The sequence below is a fragment of the Ascaphus truei genome, chromosome 2 (assembly GCF_040206685.1).
Source record: "Ascaphus truei isolate aAscTru1 chromosome 2, aAscTru1.hap1, whole genome shotgun sequence".
Lineage (NCBI taxonomy): Eukaryota > Metazoa > Chordata > Amphibia > Anura > Ascaphidae > Ascaphus > Ascaphus truei.
The window spans coordinates 88,531,075-88,553,974 of NC_134484.1; the positions used below are offsets into that span (position 1 = coordinate 88,531,075).

Consider the following 22,900-nt stretch of genomic DNA (forward strand, 5'->3'; position numbering starts at 1 on the left):
ACCCACTTCAGAGACCAGTACAGTTATGATTACCCCCCGTGTACTGTCTGTGTTCTTCCCCTTCTCAAAGCTTAGGGTTAAAAGCATACAGTGGTCATTATGCCCCTCCTGGGGTTCATGTTGTGTTCCCAGGAATGTTTGCTGACAGGGGAAAGAGACCAGAACCCTATGTGATGCACTCAACTCTACTGATATGAAAATAATAAAGTTTTATTAATGTCTATTAAGGTAAACATAGAAAAAAGTTTAAAACCTAAACAGTGTACTTGAGAGATCCTAGGTGTGGATCTATCTTAATGGTCAAATGGCAGTGATAATCACCTTTAAATAGCCATATAAGCTAGACTGGACTTGCAGTCAGATACAAATATAAAACACATCGCACTTGAACCTGATAGCTCAAAATGTGGACACTTTGTGAATTCCCTCAGGATAATAGTACACAAAGTGTTAATCCTAAAGTGCCATGAGGTGCAGTGATACACGGAGAGGAGCACTGAAAATCCCTGGGATGACGTCATAGCGACGTTCAGTGTACCACAAACTCACAGGAGTTTGTTCTCCGGTCAGCTAGACTAGTAACTTGGCAGTTTAAACTTTGATGTGGACCACAGATGTGGATCACACTAGCAAGTGACAGGGAAGATTAGATTTATCTAACCCATGTTGCTCACAGGTTAACACGAGTGGATGCAGTGTTATTAACACACTACAGGAAGTGTTTGCTGGGATTATAGCGTTTGGGTCAATGTAAGTAGCCTGGGGTTTGATTATGCCTGGCTGGTACATCATACTGGCCATTAAGGTTGTGTACTTACTGACACTTACTGCATACCCACGCTAATCCACATCGTTTGTTTACAAGGGTGGGGTTTTTTTCTCCTGCTGGGGGATACAACTGACTTCATTTGTGCAGGCACCAATGCTATGCGTAATACACTGACATTGTTACACAGTGCCCAAAGTTTTCAGTGCTCCTCTCCGTGTATCACTGCACCTCATGGCACTTTAGGATTAACACTTTGTGTACTATTATCCTGAGGGAATTCACAAAGTGTCCACATTTTGAGCTATCAGGTTCAAGTGCGATGTGTTTTATATTTGTATCTGACTGCAAGTCCAGTCTAGCTTATATGGCTATTTAAAGGTGATTATCACTGCCATTTGACCATTAAGATAGATCCACACCTAGGATCTCTCAAGTACACTGTTTAGGTTTTAAACTTTTTTCTATGTTTACCTTAATAGACATTAATAAAACTTTATTATTTTCATATCAGTAGAGTTGAGTGCATCACATAGGGTTCTGGTCTCTTTCCCCTCCCTACTCACATGTATTAACCCTGATAGCACCTCTCTAGTAAGTAACTCTGATTTGAGCTGAGCAGGATTTTCCCCTCCCCCATTTCCCCTCCAACTATTTATGTTTGCTGACACACTGCTTTCACTCAAAAATGACGCTTTTTCATATGTGCTAGCTAGAAGCCTGCACACAGTTTCCCCTCTCTCTGAAATTTGCCTTGCCGGTCCTGATACTCTGAGAGGTAAAAACCTCCCTTCAGATTCAGAATCTCTTTCTATAGAGGCCGTCCTTGCTGTTAGTTCCCCTGATTTCTCTGCCCATGCAAACCCTCCAGGGATCAGCATATCTGTTACTCCCTTAGTACAGTCTGAGACCACCCTGCCTATATTACTAGTCCTGGTGTTTAAATCTGAGCTATTTAGTTTTCCTGCCCTTGCTAAACCTCAGCCCCTCAGCACTGCGTCTAAATATGCCCCAGCAACCGTTGGGTTACTCGGGATAAAAATTAAAACTCCTGTCTTAAAGGGTACTTTCTCACACATGTCCAGCAAACCTAGAACCCCAGTGATTGATGCTAAGTAACTTATCACTATATCTGATTTTCTCACTAATCAAACCCAGACACCCTCACCACTGGCTAGGAGTCCTGTTATCAGAATTTTTGCACTAGTAAACACGCCTATTCATGTTTTTGTCATGTCAAGTACCCTTGTTAGGGCCATTGCGGTTTTGGATAAGACTCCTTGTGCTCCTAAGGTGTCTGCCATTAAGAGTTTCCATGGTTCCTACTTGCCGCTTGTTGTCTCTCAGGTCCCTGTCACTGAAGTACAGACTTCAGCTTCTGATGTTAGCTTCCCTCCCGCCGCTACCCATGCTATGCCTTATTCTCAAGTTCCTGATATTAAAGCCTCAAAGCCTATTCCTAATCCCCAGACAATACTATCTCCCACTGAGGGTTCCCCGGTATTTGGGAGCTCCACTGCTGATTGCTTCTCTGCCTCTGTGAAACCATGGTTTTCCCCCTCGGAACCTTCTGTTGCCCCTATTATTTCCTCTGAGTTGGAAATACTCTGTACGTATCCCAAGATTTCGGTCTCTATGTCTGGTTTACTGCTTGCCTTGTCACCTTCCATACCAAGACCAGGAAATGCTCCCACCCACCCTATACCCTCGCTGACCACTACCTGGGAGACCTCTGGAGGAGAAGTCCCTCTCAAATTCCTACATGCAGAGGTCAGCCAAGACTTTGTCTGTCCCGAAGGTCGCTCTGGTATATTTGATCAACTATCAAGGCCTCTTATCCTAAATTCTGGTCCCATTACTAAAGACTGGGCTCCCAGTGGGGGTTCTTCTGCCGGTTCTGCTCCGGAACCCTCTGGTTCTTCACAGCCTTGGATTCCCAAGCCATTTTGCGGGGCGAGACACGTACCAATGATGTCTCTACCACCACTCTCATATCCTAGAACAGTACACACCAAGGAACTGCTCGTTTACGGATCCCCTTTCCGCCTAAAAAACTTTAGGAACAACTCAATGTCCCCGAGACCCATGGATGGGCCTGTCTGGCCGCAGTTCTCATCGGGGGGTGGGGGTACACAAAGGAGTGACCATGAGTCTCTGGACCATGACTCTACCCCCAATCCTAGACAGTTCAGGAACAATTCCAGGTCCCCCAACTCTATGAGTGGTCATGTTCGCCCAGAGGTCTCACGTGAAGGGAGGGGCAATGTAAGGAATCCACACCTCAGTTTACTGCTTACCTTGCCTCACAGACCTGTGCAGTCCTGGAACACTCCCTCTGGTATCTACTGCAGCTGTGCAAGCTATCACTGCAACCTAGCCTTGTACTCACTCATTGGAGCAGTGCCTTCACACCCTCCTCCGGGGATTGGCCCGCTGGCCTTTAAGTACTGCATCCCCACAATCCTTCTCTGCCGAGCATAACCCTTCCTGGTTTTCACAAGTGTTCTGCCACAAGCCCTATGGCTTAGCTCTGTTGTGTTCTAATCTCTCTAGTTCTATTCCCTAGTTCACACAGAGTTCTGTTCCTGTCTCCTGTGCTGAAGCGGAGTACTCTCCTTGTTGACTTCAGCTCCCTGTTTCCTGAGACCAGCTGCTAGTCTCACGCAGCGGTCAGTTCCTGTCTCCTGTGCTGAAGCGGAGTACTCTCCTTGTTGACTTCAGCTCCTTGTTTCCTGAGACCGGCTGCTAGTGTCACGCAGCGGTCTGTTCCTGTCTCCTGTGCTGAAGCGGAGGTTTCCCCAGTGTTGTCTTCAGCTCCCTGGTTCCTGGGGCCTGCTGTTCATTCTCTATTGCAGAGGCCGTGTCCTGGTTCCTGCGCTGAAGCGGAGGATTCTCCAGCCCACTCAGGACTCTTGCGCTGAAGCACTGATTTACCAGTGCTGCCAGGCGGTGTGCCCACTCCGGTCTACCTATCACCTCCTGAGACCAGTACCATGGTCGCCGCACGCGCAGAGTCCACTCCCGCGCTCACGCTCCTAAGCTGAAACGGGGAACTCCTGACTACCTGTTGCCGAACTCCTACTTGAACAACGTTAACCCTGATGTCTCCAGTCCTGACCCTGGCTTGTCCACTGACGATGCTGCCTTCTCCAGTCCTAACCCTGCTACGTATGACTACGAACTGCACAATCCGGATCAGCCTGCGCGGTCTAAGGTCGGTGCTTTTACAACCCCACCTCAGCCACGCGGTCCGACCCAGGTTTGTGGCGAGCACAACCGAGACACCAGCCACTCCTGTGAAAGGAGCACTCTGGCTGGGAGTGGCATTTACTCCATTAGTTATTTGTAATAAATAAATAGCCGCAGCCTTTTATACCTCCAGATCTGGTCTCTGTCTTTATTTGTACGTTCCACGAGGGTTGGGGGCGGGGTGGGAGAGGGGAGCTACCTCGCAGCCTCCCTGGTCAAGTTCAGTTCATTAATCAGAGTGCAATGGTAAGATGGGATGATATCTGACATTTTGTGATATCCTTACTTTCTTCTCAGGAGTCTGGAGAAAGGTATCTTAGATGTCCATTCCTTAGTAATGACTTTGACTCATGCTGATTCCGGAACATCACAAACCTGTCAATCCTCTGCCTTCACCTTTTGTTTTATGTTGCAGCGATAAATACAGTAGAAGGACATGTTTGTACTGTTCTAAAAGAAGCAGCAGCCAAAACCATTAGTAATGACTCCCAATGGACATTCGCCTCTTCTTGTCTGAAACAGCATCACAAGAGGTCTGTCTCCAAGCTCCTGAGAAGAAAATGCAGAATTTATATAATTGTAAATTTCATTTGAATAGTTAATTTCATGTAGCATACATACATTTTAGGCAAAACATTGGGATGGCCCACTTTAATAGACACAATTATTATTTTTTAAAGTATAAATTATTTCATAAGAAAGTCAAAGGGCCTTTGCCTACAGTAGAAAAGAAAGTACCATGAAATTAGACATGGAACCACTACTACTGTACTGTATGTTAATAGAGCGTTCACCAATACCATTATCACATTAAAAAAAGTAAATGTCTGAATTTGACAGCTCTCATGTGCCAATAATTTTATGCCAGGAAGCTTTGACAGTCAATATAAAAGAGATAACCATTACAGTACCTTAGGAAGCATGTTGCCAAATTAAACATACTCTAACTGAAATTTCTTGGAATACAATATCATTAGACAGTGCTATAAACTAGTAATGTTGAAACATCATCAAACAAATCAGATGCTCCCTATTCCTATGAGCTTATTTTCGTCCTGCACTTTAATGGGCCTAAAGGTGTCTTCCGGTGACGGAATGTGTCTTCTGGAATAACACAGCTTCAAAACTATGGCCCATCATGTTTGCAGTCCTCGTACAGATGTAGTAAGCCGTACTTATTTATTTATAAAAATGTTTTACCAGGAAGTAATACATTGAGAGTTACCTCTCGTTTTCAAGTATGTCCTGGGCACTTCTCTTCAGTCGCGGCACCAAAAGATTAACTCTGCAGGGGGGTCGACATTCAGAAGCCTGAATCCCCCGGAGCTCGATCGCAGCAGATACTGTCTGACTTTTGCTTGTATGTCCACAAAATGGGGACACTCAATCTTGCTACATTTTTTACTGTTGTTCTAAATGTTGCACCATCATGTATTGTACATGTTTTAAATTAGACCAAGAATCCTTAGTACAGCCCTCTTAATTACAGTGATAAATGTTATTTAGACACCCTCCTCAAATTTACTCCTGCAAAAAAATGCTGTCAACTAATAGACTCAATTTGTTAATAGATGCTAGGGAGTTGCTGAAGAGAACTGGAAAGGTACAGTAAGGTGGTTGGCATCTAATGTATGACCCCTGATAATTCACAGTCTATGCATTTATTTGAACTGCATTTTTGGATACAAATAAGACATTTAGAACCAACAAGACAAATGTAATGTATAATGCTACTATGAAAATTACAATGCCATTAGGAATGGAAAGTGAGGCTTTTGAAGCAGTATGTGTTTATATGGTGATGGAACGTATACTGCTTCATTGCTTTAAAAAAAAAAAAGCTTAACTAAACAGATGTTACTTCAAATATTGTTTATAAAAATGGCACAAAAATCCTATACAAGTAGTTCCGAAAATCTTTTTAATACCTGTTTTTTTCATATAATAAACTGTACTGATAAAAGTAAAATGAGAAGAATGTTTTGTACGGTGTGGAAAATGGTACAGAAAATGAATCAAATGTACTTACTTTTGTTCTTTGATCCACTGATTAACATTTGCAGCCACTAACTCACTTTCCTGATGGAGGTGACTGTTGTCAGTTTGTGCTGCTTCCAGAGCCTGGCGCAGGATTTCCAGCTGTGGATGTAGACAGATCAAAGAGTATGATGGACTCCCTAGAACAAGGTCTATCTGGAATACTAATAATAGTCTGTAATACTTGTAAAGAATCAAGTCATTTTTCTCCACTCCTTCAAATAATCATGGTTTCCTTGTACATGCTATTAATTGATTCAATATGCGAGATGGAATGTCCGAACCTTTCCCACGCTTTACATTAACCAGTTTACTATAACATGCATTAGTCTACCTCCAAAGGTTGTTTAATTCAAATCAGGCTTATTTTATAAAATGAAAAGGAAGCCGCTACAACTTGTTATGTTTCAGCCTAGGTTCTTTGTTAACGTTTGCATCTTTGAAATGTTTTTTGAGAAAGGGAGCCCTTCCCTATACTGCTGAAGTGTATCGCTCAATGCCATTAGACACCTAGAAAAATAATGTTTGACTTAGTTAAAGCATGGTTATGAGTATGTGCTATTGATCATGATTGGCGTTAGAATAATGTACTTGAGACAATTCATATCTCTGTATGAAAGGAATAATACTCTACAATTAGAAACAGTGCAAATATCAGGGGAAATTCAGCCAAATGGTTATTAAACACATTTATTAACATCTTAACTGTTTAAGAGTTTGTAACAAAAGGATTCTCATTTGTAAAAATAAAAATAAAAAAGTACAGTACATTTCAAACCAGATATTTTCTGAAAAGCACATTTGAACCTATCCCAGAAACAGAGCTTAAACTTAGTGCCCAGTGTTTAACTGTTGCTTAGATTCTGCTATAACTGACATTCATTTTTTATAGTAAGCCATCATATGACACTGCAGGAGGCAAATTATTTAGAAAATGAAAGTACAATGAATTAATGTTATTGAATTGTTGAGCCAGATACTACATATCTTGATATTTCAGACCAAATGAACGCTGTTAAAAACAAGTTTTACTTTATAAAGTGCCCAAAAGAAACCCGTTGCGCAGGTCTGCTCTTAAACAGTCTTTTCGTTGTGTTTAGCAAACGTAAATGAGCATCCTCTTGCGGCACATCTCACATGGAGCGATCCTGTCCACATACTTAGAAATAAAGATATAGAGAAATGAGACAAGCGCACCAAGGTAAGTCTAATGAAAAAAAATATATCAAGTAGAAGAAAATATCCAAACTTACAAAATAAAAAACATTGACGAGTTCATAGTGGCGGCTGTGAGCACTGGTGCTCAATGGAGATTTGATCTACGTATGGCTAGCAGGGACGCCTCCGCAGCTAAACACAGTTCTCATGCCTCGCACAAAGAACAGGAAATTACATCACATATGCCTGGACCAATCCCTATGCAATTCGCACTGGAGTGCTTCGCCAGGGAGGAGCCAAAGAGACGTGTTTCAAAACATATATACCTGACCCTCCATAGTAATTGGTCAATACATGCTCAATCAAACATTAAAAAGATCACAGTAGACAACAGAAAAAACAGGGGGGGAAATAAAATATATAATATCAAATTGAATTCTTAAATAAATGATTAGATCCCAACAATAAGTGAACTAAGTGAATAACCAAAAATCTAAACTAACACTGTATCTACTTTACATAATTTTACATTTATAATTAGAATTAATCATAACAAATCTTATAAGATTTTAATTATGATACACTATAATTACAAATGCAAATTAAAATTAAGTAAAGTAGATACAGTATTTTGAAGAAATGGTCCTCCTTCAGGCCTCATGAAGATATGGACACGTGAAAACATGAAAATATGTAAAAATAAAATAAAAAAATTACAAAACACAAATTGTATAGTATATACCGTGTATAGTGTCGAAACTTATAAGTTAATTACATACACCAGTGAGATTTTGTGTGCGGTAACACTGAGTCCCTCAGAAGAACTGCATGCTGTGCATGTCACCTTATAAAAACTGTTACCTTGGTTAATACCTCTGCGTGACATTAATTTAACCAATATTACAATGAACATATAATAAATGACCATAGAACTCACATAGGAGGATAAGAAATTCCTTGTATGATGGGATGTATTTCAATCATGAGCATATTCTCATACAGTATATGTAAAAAATAGAGAAAAGATGCAATAGTGCAACTCTGTTAAAAAGTTAATTAAAACATACAACATTCACTGATGAAAATACACTCAAGGATTAGTCCGTTCTTTAAGCGCCTTGTATGTGGGTGTCTTTTACTGCCTCTGCCTCTCAGTATCCTTCAGCGCCTGTGTGTCTATACACTGGTAAGCCTCCTCCGATTGAGCTGCTCCGGTCCCTCGTGTGGTCTCCGCTTCCGCGTCTGTTTCCTATGCTCTACGTCCTAGCGCTATGACGTCACGTACCTCCCCACAGCTGATCCGCATGTCTCCTGCAGTTTTGTAGATTGTGCCGTTTGCCTAACAGTAGTTTATAAAGGCACTCTTCTCCACAGCAGCCGTGCTCTCACTCAGCCTCTGGACAGTACTGGGGTCTCCTCGGTATATCTCCAACTGCTCTAACAGCTCCAATATCGCTCCGACACCAGTAGTTGTGGCAAGAAGGGCTGTTCATCTCCTCACATAAAACGCCTCATAAAATGTGTCACCCTATGCGTTTCTCAAAGTAAATTCGCTTCCTCAGGGGTATAACAGTGTTAGTGTAGATTTTTGGTTAGTTATTTACTCTTGGGATCTAATAATTTTATTTAATAACTGAATTTGATATTATATTTGTTCTTCCTTTTCTCCATTCCCCCCACCACCCATTATTTTTTTCTATTGTCTATTGTGAGCTTATCATCTTTTTAATGTTTACGGATTGAGCATGTATTGGCCAATTACAATGGAGGGTTGGGTATATACAGTATGTTTTGGAACACGTCTCTATGGATCTTCCCTGACAAAGCACTCTAGTGTGAAACACGTAGGGATTGGTCCAGCCATCTGTGATGTAATTTCCTGTTCTTTGGTTGAGCCATAAGGACTGTGGTTAGCTGTAGGCGTCCCTGCTAGATGGACGCTGGCCAAATCTCCATCCAGTACCAGTGCTCACAGCTGCCAACATAAACTCGCCAATGTTTTTTGTATTGTAAGTTTGGATATTTTCTTCTACTTAATAAATGTTATTATTATACTTACCTCTGTGTGCTTGTCTCTTTTCTCAGTGTCCTGGGGACTTGGTTTTGCCGCCTGTGTACATCATTTACCTATCATTAAACAGGTGACACCTTTGTTAACATACAGTTAAACAAATTAATTTACAGTCAGAATTATTTAGCCCCTTAGCAATATGCTGCAGGTGGCTAGACATGACTACGATTATATCAAACCCATACACACATCATCAGTACTCGGCTTATACTGTAAAAATGCTGGCAATAATTTTTAAATGCAAGATAGGTAGGTGACATACAGTGCTTTAGGCTTATATTTACCAAGCAGTCTTCCCCTATGCTACCTTCCGGCGCTGGAAGACTCTTTGCAGCCCACTGACTTGAATGGGCTATAAAGTCTCTTTCAGCATTGTAAGGGGTTTTATGGCAGAATAGTGCTTAGTAAATATGGCCTGTAATGTTTTTTTTAAATACAAGGCATTTGTGTCGTAAAAAGTTCTGCACATTTTGAGAAATGAGTGGCCTACTGCATGTTTATTTTCATGAATTACTCTAACTGTGCTACAATTCTAGGTCTGAATTACCACTAAACCTAGATACATTATCTACATGTAGCCTAGCCTCCGGCCGCTACTTATTTCCCTGGGCCCTACCAGTGTAAGCCCTGTTAGGTACAGGCAGTGGATGGGTTAATTCCTTCAGAAGGCCTTGTTTGCTATTGCAGCCTTGGATGCAGTAACAGTATCTAAGGGCAGGCCTAGCAACAGCCAGAGAGTGTCAGCCAGGGGGTGCTACTGGCTGGGTCACATGCTGGATTGTGATGACCTGTCAGTATCAGACCTGCCCGGTTATGAGGCAGGGTTACAAGCCCAACTCCAGGGAATATATACTGTCTCTCTCCCAAAAGTGGGTGTGTCTCTTTCCTCCCCCTGTGGAGTGAGCAACAACTTCCCTGATCCCAGATGGGGATGCAGGAGGAGCACCATGCAGGAGGAAACTTGGATGGGCCTCAATCCTTGAAGTAACCTTCTAAGGGGAAGCAAGAAAAGGGATGTACCTGCTGTAAGATCTTAACCAATGCAATAAATACCATGGAACCATATGTAAGTGTGATTCCCTATCTTGGGCTAAAGAAAGGTGTAAGTCTGGTGTCAGTCTGGACCATCCTACTATCCAAGAGGATCCTCGCTGACTGGAGGCGCTGCAACCATGAACAAAGGTACCCTGTAAACCTGTCCTGATGAGCCCCTAACCAACGCGGAAGTGCTCAGCCCTCTTGTTACCTCACAGGTAGGCACCATCTTAAACCAATGACACTAGTAGCAGACCAGATCTCACTTAGGGTGGGGGTAAAGGGGCTACATACAAAATTCCTTGAACTGACTCCTTTAATAGTAAAACTAATACCTTAACCATATTGTTTACATTTTATTTTTATTTCGTACCTATAGCTCAGACACGCTTAAAAATGTAACACAACATTGATTATACAGGGGAATAAAACAAGAAAACAAAGGTAAAAACACAGAACATATCAATATATATGTTTTTAAATAGGAGTCCCTTTCCATAGGGACTATTCTCTAGGTCAGGGGTTTTCAAACTTTTGAAGCACTGCTGAACCCTTTACAAATGTCTTCTAAATCTGTATCTGTGGGACCCTGGGACAAATCACACTGCACTTGTGCAATTTAAATAAAACTGTAATTACTGTGGTAGGGCTTATCATTTTGTTTTAAATAAACTATCAACTTTATATGTTACACAATGTATAACATTACAGTATATAATTGAATAATCTTTTTTTAATTATTTTATTTAAAAAATGACATGCAAATATGTTTTAAACAATCAAATGTCCACCATTACCTTTAATTATTTCCAGGAAACTCATGATAAACTCCCATGGAAGCTCAGGGTTTTGTGAAACACGGGCTGAAAGCCACTAATGAGTATATTAAGTGCAGATATTATATAAAATGCTGTATACATGTGACAAAACTATCCCTGACCATAGAGCTTAAAATACAAACTTTGTGAATTAATGAAGCTCTTGTTAAGGTCTGAGGTCCAATTCTTTTGAATTTTTATGAGCCAAAAGCTGACACTATCCTGCACACTCAATATTTTGCAAACACTGTAACTTGAAAAGGCACAATGCCAACAGAGACAGTTTGTTAAACTAGACAAAATTATTTTGAGAGCAGTCTGTCATTACACAGTATGCCAAAATAATCTTAACAACAAGTCCTCCTGGACTAGAGCAGGTTAAGACTCTAGGTTAAGGAGGCAGTGTAAGAAATATATTTCCAGCAAAAAGTGCCTATTTGAAATATATATTTCTCTGTGTACCTTTTTGTTCGAGTTATCCTGTTAAAAGAGCATTAAAATGAGCAACGTGCATTTTATAATAATAATGAGTATCTCTACAAATTCAACAGCTTCTTCTTTATTGGAGAACACACAGAGTATACCAGACACTGCTGATATTGTGGTGTTGCAGCTGCAGCCTTCCGATATTATCAGTTTTGGGGCTGAGTGTTGGGGCATTATCTGACAGATATTAGGCGTATAGGTGTTTATCACTGCACCACTATCTATTGCCTGCACATACAGCGTGTATGTTGTTATACAGTACACCACACTCTTTATTATACTTACCTCTGCTGCGGCTGCAGCTTACGATATACCACGTGTATTCAGTTTGTAGGGTATATACCTTAGCAGGGTTATATTAGCAATTACCGCACCACCTTATATATATGGAATGATTTGTAGTGAGGCTAAGATTATTACAATATAGCTACTAAGCCGATTGATTTCACTACTAACTTTCCACCTGATACACCTCCCCTCAGGGGATCATTTTTATTCCTTTTTTAACTCACCTGTACATACTTACACTTGTTTCGGCGTGACTATCTGTCAACATTAAAGTTTTGTTATTTTCTGTTTTTATACAGACTGTCTGTTATTATTGATATACCCTTATTGGGGTAGTGGGAATTTTGGTTGAAATTAATGGATATGCATCCTTGTTAATTATACTTGTGCATCATGAGTGCGTGCCAATAGGGACCTGGGTGATTCTGTTCGCCATTTGTGTTAAAATTATGGGGTTACCTGAAATAATGCTTCTAGGTTTTGCCCTCTTGCTGCTGTTGACACAAAACCAAACTTACAGTAAAATCATCCCTGCTGTGATTTACTCTTGAAGAGAGTTACAGGGCATTAGCGGGTCATAGAGTTGGTCAACATAGAACTTGAATAATCACAATACAATTTTGTGGAACTGCATTCCTAAAGCATACAGTAAGTAGTTCAAAGAATACAGCCATACTCCGTATCGCTCTGAATTACCCTATGTTTTGTTTTTTCCTGGAAGGAAAGAAACAGAATGTTGAAAGTAGCTAGTTTAACGATAAACTAATGTGCCTATGACCAGAATCAGCTAAGTCTGACATTTTTTGGCCTAATTTAGTAAATAGAAAAGTTACAAGATGTTATGCTACCTTAATGTGTTATATGTCAATGTGATACAGTTCAAACATTAAACCATTTCTAAAAGCAGTTTTTTTTGTTTCAATCTTTTTTATTGCAGTTTTTTTTGAGACATACACAAATTATACTGTACCAAGGGAAAGTCAGAGTGAAACCGATAGAACAGGTATAGGAAATATTGGTATAACATCAATGTTCACATTTAAGATACAAAATCAATATATTAGTTGAGTATTTCCAGATCTATTGGTTGTTTTCATATTATTCCCTTTGTGACTTGTTATTGATCTACTAAACTGTAGTATTGTATTGTATGTCTTTATTTATATAGTGCCAAAAGTGTACTCAGCGCTCACAAAGAATACAGTACAAGGAATTATAATAATACAATAATGGGCAGCAAAATCAGACAAAAGGAAAGGAAATCCCTGCCCAGAAGATTTTACAATCTAAGAGATTGTAGTCTCTTAGGGTATCATGCAGTAAGCAGCGGAAAGGCATTTCTCGCCACTTTCCCGCCTAAAAAGCCTATCCGTATTCAGTAACGGGCGAGAAAGTGGCGAGATTCAAAAAAAACGCCAGTTTGGCTGGCGTTTTTTTTTTTTCCGCCGGTGGTGAGGCGAGAAGGCACTTTCCACCTAAAAATCCAACTTTTTCCGTCACGCTGTATTCTAGTAGAGGCGAGTAGCTAAGCGGAGCTATTTGCCACTCTAGAATGGCGTTTTGCTGGCAGATCAGCCACGCAAGAAAAAGTTGGCAAGTTGCTGCTGAGAGGCAGCGGATGAGTGGCGGATCGGCACTTAGAAAAAATTCAGGCCTTTTTCCTGGCTGGGATTGATGCCGGGGGTCTCCGGAGCCGATACCATTAATATCAGCACCGGACCCCCCCGGCATGCATCCGAGGCAGGAAAAATGCATTTAAAGGCCACTTCATTACCTTAGCGGTTAACCGCTAAGGTAATGAAGAGGTTAAACAGCCGTGCCAGGTTTATTGTGGGTAGCGGGGGTGGGTGAAGGGGGTATTTGGCCCTGGTTGTTTGTTTAGGGCTTGCGGGGGGGTTGCGGGTGCACTTAACCCCTTCACGACCGTAGCGGTTAATACCGCTACGGTCATGAAGGGGTTAAGGCCTCCCGCTACCCACCCGCAAGCCCTAAACAACCACCGTTGGGGCTAATACCCCCTTCACCCACACTAAAAAAAAATACACACAACAGCCCCACACTAACTAAATAAATATATAAATATATATAAATATATATATATATGACCCCAACAACACTTATACCCCCCTAACATACAAAACAGTAATGGGCACAATGACGATTATCCACAAATGGATAATAGTGCAGTTGTCCATTTAAAATACATACAGAACAATAAAGACATTAAATAAATGTAGCACTCACCCATGTCCGGCTGCCACGATGAAGGCCATCCTCATCTTCATCCTGCCCATGCCCCATCCGCTTCTGCAAAACAGACACAAGAATAAAAACATCCAATGTAATGTCCCCTAACCCCTTAATCACCATAGCGGTTATGAACCGCTACAGTCATTAAGGGGTTAACCCACCATCACCCACATACCCTCCCCCACTAACCCCCCCACCCCCTGAGGCCTAACCACCCTCACCCACTACCCACAAGGGAGTCCTACCACATACCCTTGGGGCCAATACCCCCGTCCCCCCAACACATACAGTAAAATAATGTGCCAAATAACTATTATCCACATAGGGATAATACATTATTTGGCCATTATTAAACACATTAAATACCGTAGTAAAATAAAGAAAATTCTACTAACCTCATCAATAAAAAGGCCCCGTCGCCAGCATCATCCTTGGGGTCCGTTGCCAAAATAATAAATAGCCAATACATATCAATGCCATTCACATACCAATGAACCCCTTAATCACCTTATCGGGTACTAACCTCAAAGGTAATTAAGGGGTGAAGCCATCCTGCAATAGCAACACCACTTATGCATAACATCCTCAATGAATTAAAAAGCAATTTCCTAAACAAATCTCATTTAATCATTCAATCTAAAGCCTCAAATGCCACTTAAAACATTGCATTTACAGTGTATACATGTAGCATAAAATGTAAGCTACATGTACACGCTGCAAATCAATGTTAACAATACAATAATCCAACTAAAATAGCATTACATCACAAGAAGTATACTATGTCATCCAATAAAGTCACCATCAATGAATTAACAGACATGAATTACATCCCTAAATAATTAAAATACCATCCATACCAATTACACAATTAACTATAGCTATCGTTACAGAGAACAAGTTAGCATCATACAAAAAAGGACACCAAATATTACACTATACTAAAGCAAGCCTCACCATAACGTACAGTACAGCATAGAAGCCCAAAAATCACATCTCTCTAATAATAAAATACATTTAACACACATCTATGCATAGCAGCATAGTCACAATCATTTACAATACAGTAAATCAAGCTTTTACAACACTATCATTTCTTACCCTGTATGTATATATCTCTCTAGACATACATACATACATACAGTGGCAAGAAATGATATGCATAAAAAAAAATAAACACATGAAAAAGCAAAAAAAACACAGTTACATTAAATACATTTCTTTATTTAACTTACCATTACTTGACCCCACCGACTTCCGTTGATCAGCTTACTCACGAAACAATCCACGAACAGGAACCCATAAAATAATAAACCATAAAATAATAAATATTAAAATAATAAAACACGGCAATCTAGGGGTCTTCTAGTTGTAATCCATCTTCATCTGTATTCTTCTTTGTTCTACCTTCTTCCGGGGTCTTCTTCCCATCTGCTGCCACGCCCTAGTCTTCTTTCTTCAGTAGGAGGTCCTTCCTCCTCGGCGTCTGGCTTCAAAATGAGACAACATAGGCTTTTAAAGGCCTATGACGTCACATTTTCGTCATATGGTTCCCACGGCCCTGATTGGGCCGTGAAAACCATGTGTTTTGGCCGATGTAAAAAAAAATGATGACGTCACTTAAAGGCAAAGAAAGCAGAGCCAATCAGAATGGCTTTGCTTCAATTGCCTTTAAGATGACGTCATGAAAAGAAACATGGCCACCCTCACATGGTACGGTAGCCAATCAGAGCGTGGGAAGTCTATCCCTACTCTGATTGGTTAAAGCACCATGTGACAAGCTTTCAATGACGTCATATCCGTTCTTCCCCAAGCCTCTGTCACAAGGTCTACTCGAGCCAATCAGAGTAGGGATAGAGTTCCCACGCTCTGATTGACTACCGTACCATGTGAGGGCGGCCATGTTTCTTTTCATGACGTCATCTTAAAGGCAATTGAAGCATAGCCATTCTGATTGGCTGTGCTTTCTTTGCCTTTAAGTGACGTCATCATTTTTTTTTACATCGGCCAAAACACATGGTTTTCACGGCCCAATCAGGGCCGTGGGAAGCATATGACGAAAATGTGACGTCATACACTGGCGACACACTTTATTCGAGCTCGGCTAGTCCCACGAATTCGGGTATACCCGGGTGTATTGAGGTTTGTGACTGTTTTCTGCCCGAGTGCATTGGGTTATTTTCCAGGCAGGGATTGAAGCATTTTATTCCCGCTGGCTGCAATACTGCACAGTATATATATATATACTGCATTACAATTCATGAATTTATGCCATCTGGTAGACACGCGAAGCATTGTAGCCTATTAAATCCTAATCATTATCATTTAACAGATCAGCCGCCCGTCAGCCAGGCATGAACCCAGGCTGGGAAGGCAAACGCAACGGGGCTTGTCAGAGGTGAGGAGCGGCGCATTCCAGGTATCTGCCAGGTACATACTGGGTATTTGCTCGAATAAAGTGTGTCGGTGCAGTAGGCCTTTAAAAGCCTATGTCGTCCCATTTTGAAGCCAGACGCCGAGGAGGAAGGACCTCCAGAGAAGAAAGAAGACCAGGGCGTGGCAGCAGACGGGAAGAAGACCCTGAAAGAAGGTAGAAGAATACAGATGAAGATGGATTACAACTCGAAGACCCCTGGATTGTCGTGTTTTATTATTTTAATGTTTATTATTTTATGGTTTATTATTTTATGGGTTCCTGTTCGTGGATTGTTTCGTGAGTACGCTGATCAACGGGAGTCGGTGGGGTCAAGTAATGGTAAGTTAAATAAAGAAATGTATTTAATGTAACTGTGTTTTTTTTTGCTTTTTCATGTGTTTATTTTTTTTTATGCATATCATTTCTTGCCACTGTATGTATGTATGTATGTATGTCTAGAGAGATATATACATACAGGGTAAGAAATGATAGTGTTGTAAAAGCTTGATTTACTGTATTGTAAATGATTGTGGCTATGCTGCTATGCATAGATGTGTGTTAAATGTATTTTATTATTAGAGAGATGTAATTTTTGTGCTTCTATGCTGTACTGTAGGTTATGGTGAGGCTTGCTTTAGTATATTGTAATATATGGTGTCCTTTTTTGTATGATGCTAACTTGTTCTCTGTAACGATAGCTATAGTTAATTGTGTAATTGGTATGGATGGTATTTTAATTATTTAGGGATGTAATTCATGTCTGTTAATTCATTGATGGTGACTTTATTGGATGACATAGTATACTTCTTGTGATGTAATGCTATTTTAGTTGGATTATTGTATTGTTAACATTGATTTGCAGCGTGTACATGTAGCTTACATTTTATGCTACATGTATACACTGTAAATGCAATGTTTTAAGTGGCATTTGAGGCTTTAGATTGAATGATTACATGAGATTTGTTTAGGAAATTGCTTTTTAATTAATTGAGGATGTTATGCATAAGTGGTGTTGCCATTGCAGGATGACTTCACCCCTTAATTACCTTTGAGGTTAGTACCCGATAAGGTGATTAAGGGGTTCATTGGTATGTGAATGGCATTGATATATATTGGCTATTTATTATTTTGGCAACGGACCCCAAGGATGATGCTGGCGACGGGGCCTTCTTATTGAAGGTTAGTAGAATTTTCTTTATTTTACTACGGTATTTAATGTGTTTAATAATGGCCAAATAATGTATTATCCCTATGTGGATAATAGTTATTTGGCACATTATTGTACTGTATGTGCTGGGGGGATGGGGGTTTTGGCCCCAAGGGTATGTGGTAGGACTTCCTTGTGGGTAGTGGGTGAGGGTGGTTAGGTCTCAGGGGGTGGCGGGGTTAGTGGGGGAGGGTATGTGGGTGATGGTGGGTTAACCCCTTAATGACTGTAGCGGTTCATAACCGCTATGGTGATTAAGGGGTTAGGGGACATTACATTGGATGTTTTTATTCTTGTGTCTGTTTTGCAGAAGCGGATGGGGCATGGGCAGGATGAAGATGAGGATGGCCTTCATCGTCGCAGCCGCACATGGGTGAGTGCTACATGTATTTAATGTCTTTATTGTTCTGTATGTATTTTAAATGGACAACTGCACTATTATTCATTTGTGGATAATAGTAATGTTGCCCATTACTGTATTGTATGTTGTGTATGGCTGCTATGTTTATTGGGGGCATTTGTCCCCAATAAACATGCTATTATGCGTTAACCCCTTCATTGCCTTAGCGGCTATCAGCTATGGTAATGAAGCAGCATTAATGTATTTTAATAATATTGTGCAGGAGCAGGGGGCCCCCTGAGCTGAACCGCATTGATTTGTGGCTCAGAGACCCCCTGCTTCCCGAGTTACAGGCCCCGGTTTGGGGCATCGGTTACAGTATGGACGCCATGTTTATTGCGGACACGTAGCGTATGGGACGCTATAAACATGGCGGAGACACTTCCCATCCGATCACACATACCGGGGCCTGTAACTCGGGAAGCAGGGGGTCCCTGGTCCACAAAGTGATGCGGTTCAGCTCGGGGGACCCCCTGCTCACTGTACAGTATTATTAAATAAATATTAATGCTGCTTTGCTACCATAGCAGATACCATGTAAGGTAAGGAACGAGTCTTTATTGATATGTGTGTTTTATTCATAGTGTAGATGTGCAGAGGGTCTCCGGAGCTGAACCGCTTTGGTTTTAGGTCCGGGGACCCCCTGCTTCCCGAGATACAGGCCCCTTTATGGGGTGCCGGTATCCCTCTGCTTTGTTTACATTCCGCGGTCACGTGATCGGGACCTTTAAATGCAGAGAGATACCGGCACCTCATAAAGGGGTCTGTTTCTCGGGAAGCAGGGGGTCCCCGGACCTGAAACCAATGCGGTTCAGCTCCGGAGAACCCCTGCATATGTACACTATGAATAAAAATGGTTTAAAAAATAATTTTTATTGTGCTGATGTTTGCGCCGAGAGAGCAGCGGATCTCTCTCTGCTGCAAACACAACTCGGCCGGGGACGGCTTCTCGGCAGTTTCTCACCAGGCAGCCGTCCCGCCACCGGTTACACGCCATTTCATCAAATGGTGGTGGCGCATTCATTCGCCAGGGATTCGCCCCTTACAGCATACAGCCAGTTTAACACGCCAAAAACATGGCTAATTGCTAAATTGGCTAATGCATTTTTCGCTGCTCACTGCATGATACCCATAGTCTCTGTAGTCTCTGGTATTTTATAGAACTACTCAGTAGTTTGGTTTAGGTGGACAGTCAACTTTTCCATGTAATTGACTTTGTTTAGCCTTTTGTACACTGTTTCTTTGGATGGGGTGTTAATTTTTCTCCAAGCTGCAGCAATGGAGCATCTCGCTGCTGTTTAGGATGAAAGATATTATTTTCTTCATGGGGGTTAGGGAATAGTCATTAATGGTTTGGTCAGCACAAAGATCAGCGGGTCTAGGTGGATCCTTAGATCTGTAACCTACAGGATTATATTCTGGATCATGACCCAAAAGTTCTGCACCGCTGGGCATGTCCACTATATGTGAGCCATATGTCCCCTAGAACCGCACCCCCTCAACATGTATTTGGTGTTCCAAAGAAGATCTGGCTCAGCCTATTAAGAGGTAGGTACCACTGAAATAGAATTTCGTAGATGTTTTCTTTTGTTATGTACAAATTGAGGTTTTGGCTGCCGATTCCCAGATATCCTCCCACTCGTCCCTTTCTATTTCCACATTAAGGTCTTCGGCCCATTTAAGCATGTAGTTATGGTTTGGTATATCTACTGATGATTCTATCCCCATGTATATACCCGATATCAATCCTCTCTTGTTGGTGCCTTTTTAGCAATACTTTTCCAATTTTGATAGGTTAGGGAAACTCCCGTTCTGAGAAATTGACGAGAGAAAATATCTGATTTGGAGGTATTTGAAGAGGTGATAATCTTGCGATTTATATATATATATTTTATATCCTGGTAGGACAGAACCCTCCCTTTTTCCACCAAATCAGCTGCTAATTTAATATCTAAATTTAGAAATGGGGTAAATTGCCCTTGGGAACATCCCGGAAGGAAGTACGGGTTATTGAAGATCGGAGTTACTGCACCGACACACTTTATTCGAGCAAATACCCGGTATGTACCTGGCAGATACCTGGAATGCGCCACTCCTAACCTCTGACAAGCCCCGTTGCATTTGCCTTCCCAGCCTGGGTTCATGCCTGGCTGATGGGCGGCTGATCTGTTAAATGATAATGATTAGGATTTAATAGGCTGCAATGCTTCGCGTGTCTACCAGATGGCATAAATTCATGAATTGTAATGCAGTTTATATATATATACTGTGCAGTATTGCAGCCAGCGGGAATAAAATGCTTCAATCCCTGCTTGGAAAATAACTCAATGTACTCGGGCAGAAAACAGTCACAAACCTCAATACACCAGGGTATACCCGAATTCGTGGGACTAGCCAAGCTCGAATAAAGTGTGTCGCCAGTGTAGTAGGGATGGGAAAGTCCGTAACGCATATTTTACTTTATTTTTGGACCATATGTTCCACGTGCACCTCATTGATCCTAGGTCAAACTTTCCTACTTGTGTCTCCCTGGGCCCTTGGGATCACAGTGCCACTGCGAGGGAGAGTGGTTTTGCATAGAATGATTCAAGTGCTAGCCAGCAGCAGGTTGTTGGATCATTATTCCAAATAACTACTTGTTTTAATTGAGCTACTTGGTAATATTTAACAATATCCGGGACTCAAAGTCCTCCCCTTGTTTTGAGGCAAGCATTACTGATTAATTGGAGTACTCAGCTTTGTATGTTTTTCAGCTCAGACTGGGGTATAATTATTGGGAGCGTTTGGAAGTAGTATAGTAATCTTGGCAGGATGTTAATTTTGTTGGAAATTATTCTTCCCATCCAAGATATTTGGAATTTATTCCATGTCTGGAAATCCTTTTCTCAAAAAGGGGAGGGTAGTTGCATTGATACAGGGATTCATATGAGATTGCTATTTTAATTCCCAGGTATTTCATGTGGGTAGAGCTCCATTTATAGTTAAAATTTGATTGTAGCAATTGTAGTTCCGGAGCTGGGAGTGTTAAATTGAGGGCCTCAGATTTATCGTTATTGATTTTGTAGCCTGAGACTTTGCCAAATTGATCTAATAGGAGCAGGAGATTCGGGAGGGACGTCTGTGGCGTAGCTAGGGATAGTATAACGTTGTCCGCAAATAATGAGATCTTATAATTTATTCCGTCAATGAGGATTCCCTGGACATTGACATTATCTCTGATTGTGGGCGCTAATGGTTCAATTAATATGGCAACAAGGAGTGGCGACAAGGGGCATCCATGTCTAGTCCCGTTTGTGACTGGGTCCGAATTTCCCCCTGGAGGTTTGACGTACGCTGTGGGCTTCTGGTAAAGGGCTCTGACACCCTCCAGGAATGGGCTCTTAAATCCAAATTTGAACATGGTCAGATCCAGGAATTACCATTTTATTCTATCAAATGCTTTTTCAGCGTCTAAGCTTAATAGTACCGCTTTTGTATCGGAGACGTGCACGTGGTCTATAATGTTTATGATCTTGCGGTTATTGTCCGTAGCCTGTCTGCCCGAGACAAAGCCCACTTGATCAATATGTATTAGCTTTGGTGGGATCGGGTTCAGTCTATTTGCCATAATTTTGCTATAGAGTTTTAAATCTGTATTAAGTAATGATATTGGTCTGTAATTTCTACATTAGAGTGGGTCTCTCCCCTCCTTGTGGATGATGGCTATGTTGGCCATAGACATGGAAATTGGTATTGGATCACCCAACAAAAAGGAGTTGAAAGTTGATATACGGGATAAGATCGCCTGAAATTTTTTGTAGTATAGATTGGTAAAACCGTCTGGACCCGGTGTCTTAGCAACCTTTAAAGATTTAATCGCTTCTGACAGCTCTTTCTAAGATATTTTCTTATTCAGGGACTGTAAATCCTCCTCCGACAGTGTGGGGAGATTACATTGTTTTAAATATTGCGAGATTGCCTCAGCATTTGTTTGGCTTTCTTTTGGGGATTCTAAGTTATTGTGAGGATCCGCCATCCACGCCCCTTGCGGCGCATGCTCCACTCATCTACACCCACGTCGGGTGCCCTGCATCTTCTGCCTCCTGCAATGCATCTCTCAGACCAGCGAATGCCAGCGTTCCTTCTAGGGCGCACGCGGACCACACGACACTAAATGCTGTTCCTGCCTGTCCCACCTCCAGGCTTTGCTCACTCTGTGATGTCAACATCGCGCAGTACGCAGCCGCTAGGTGTGGCACCCGCACACGGGCGCAGAAGCTTCCTCACTCCTCTGTGTAATGGGACACACCTGTGCTGTTTCCAGCAGCCAACCACAGTCCAGCTTACTCAGGAGTATGCATCCACCTCATTGGACTATCTTCCCTATATATGCTCTACCTGCCCTCTGGCACATCGGCTGAGCATAACCTCGTGTATGTGCGCTGTGTTCACTACAGTCCTGCCTGATGTCTGTGATTTGCCTGTCTTGTCTTATCCAGAGTTCCTGACCTTGCTTGCTTTTGGATTCCGTACCTCTCCACTCCTGACCCGGCTTACCACGACGAGCCGCACCTCTCTGCTCCTGACCCCGGCTTACCCACGACGATCCACACCTCTCCAGTCCTGACCTTGGCTAAGTACCTTAACGATCCGTACCTCTCCAATTCAGACCTCGGCAAGTATCATTGACCATCCTGTCTTCTCCATCCCCAACCCGGCTACCTCAACCAATCTACACTCCAT

At 41.7% G+C, this 22,900-nt stretch overlaps 1 protein-coding gene across 4 annotated transcripts in view; it reads right to left on the bottom strand.

The window, feature by feature from the left end:
- The window catches only part of LOC142482964 (uncharacterized), a 760,779-nt gene that overhangs the window by 135,350 nt on the left and 602,529 nt on the right, over nucleotides 1–22,900 (bottom strand). For all 4 annotated transcript variants that reach the window (XM_075583088.1, XM_075583087.1, XM_075583086.1 and 1 more), the window contains one exon: nucleotides 6,045–6,154. In XM_075583088.1, coding sequence (XP_075439203.1) covers nucleotides 6,045–6,154 — 110 coding nt within the window. The remainder of the gene's footprint in view (nucleotides 1–6,044; nucleotides 6,155–22,900) is intronic.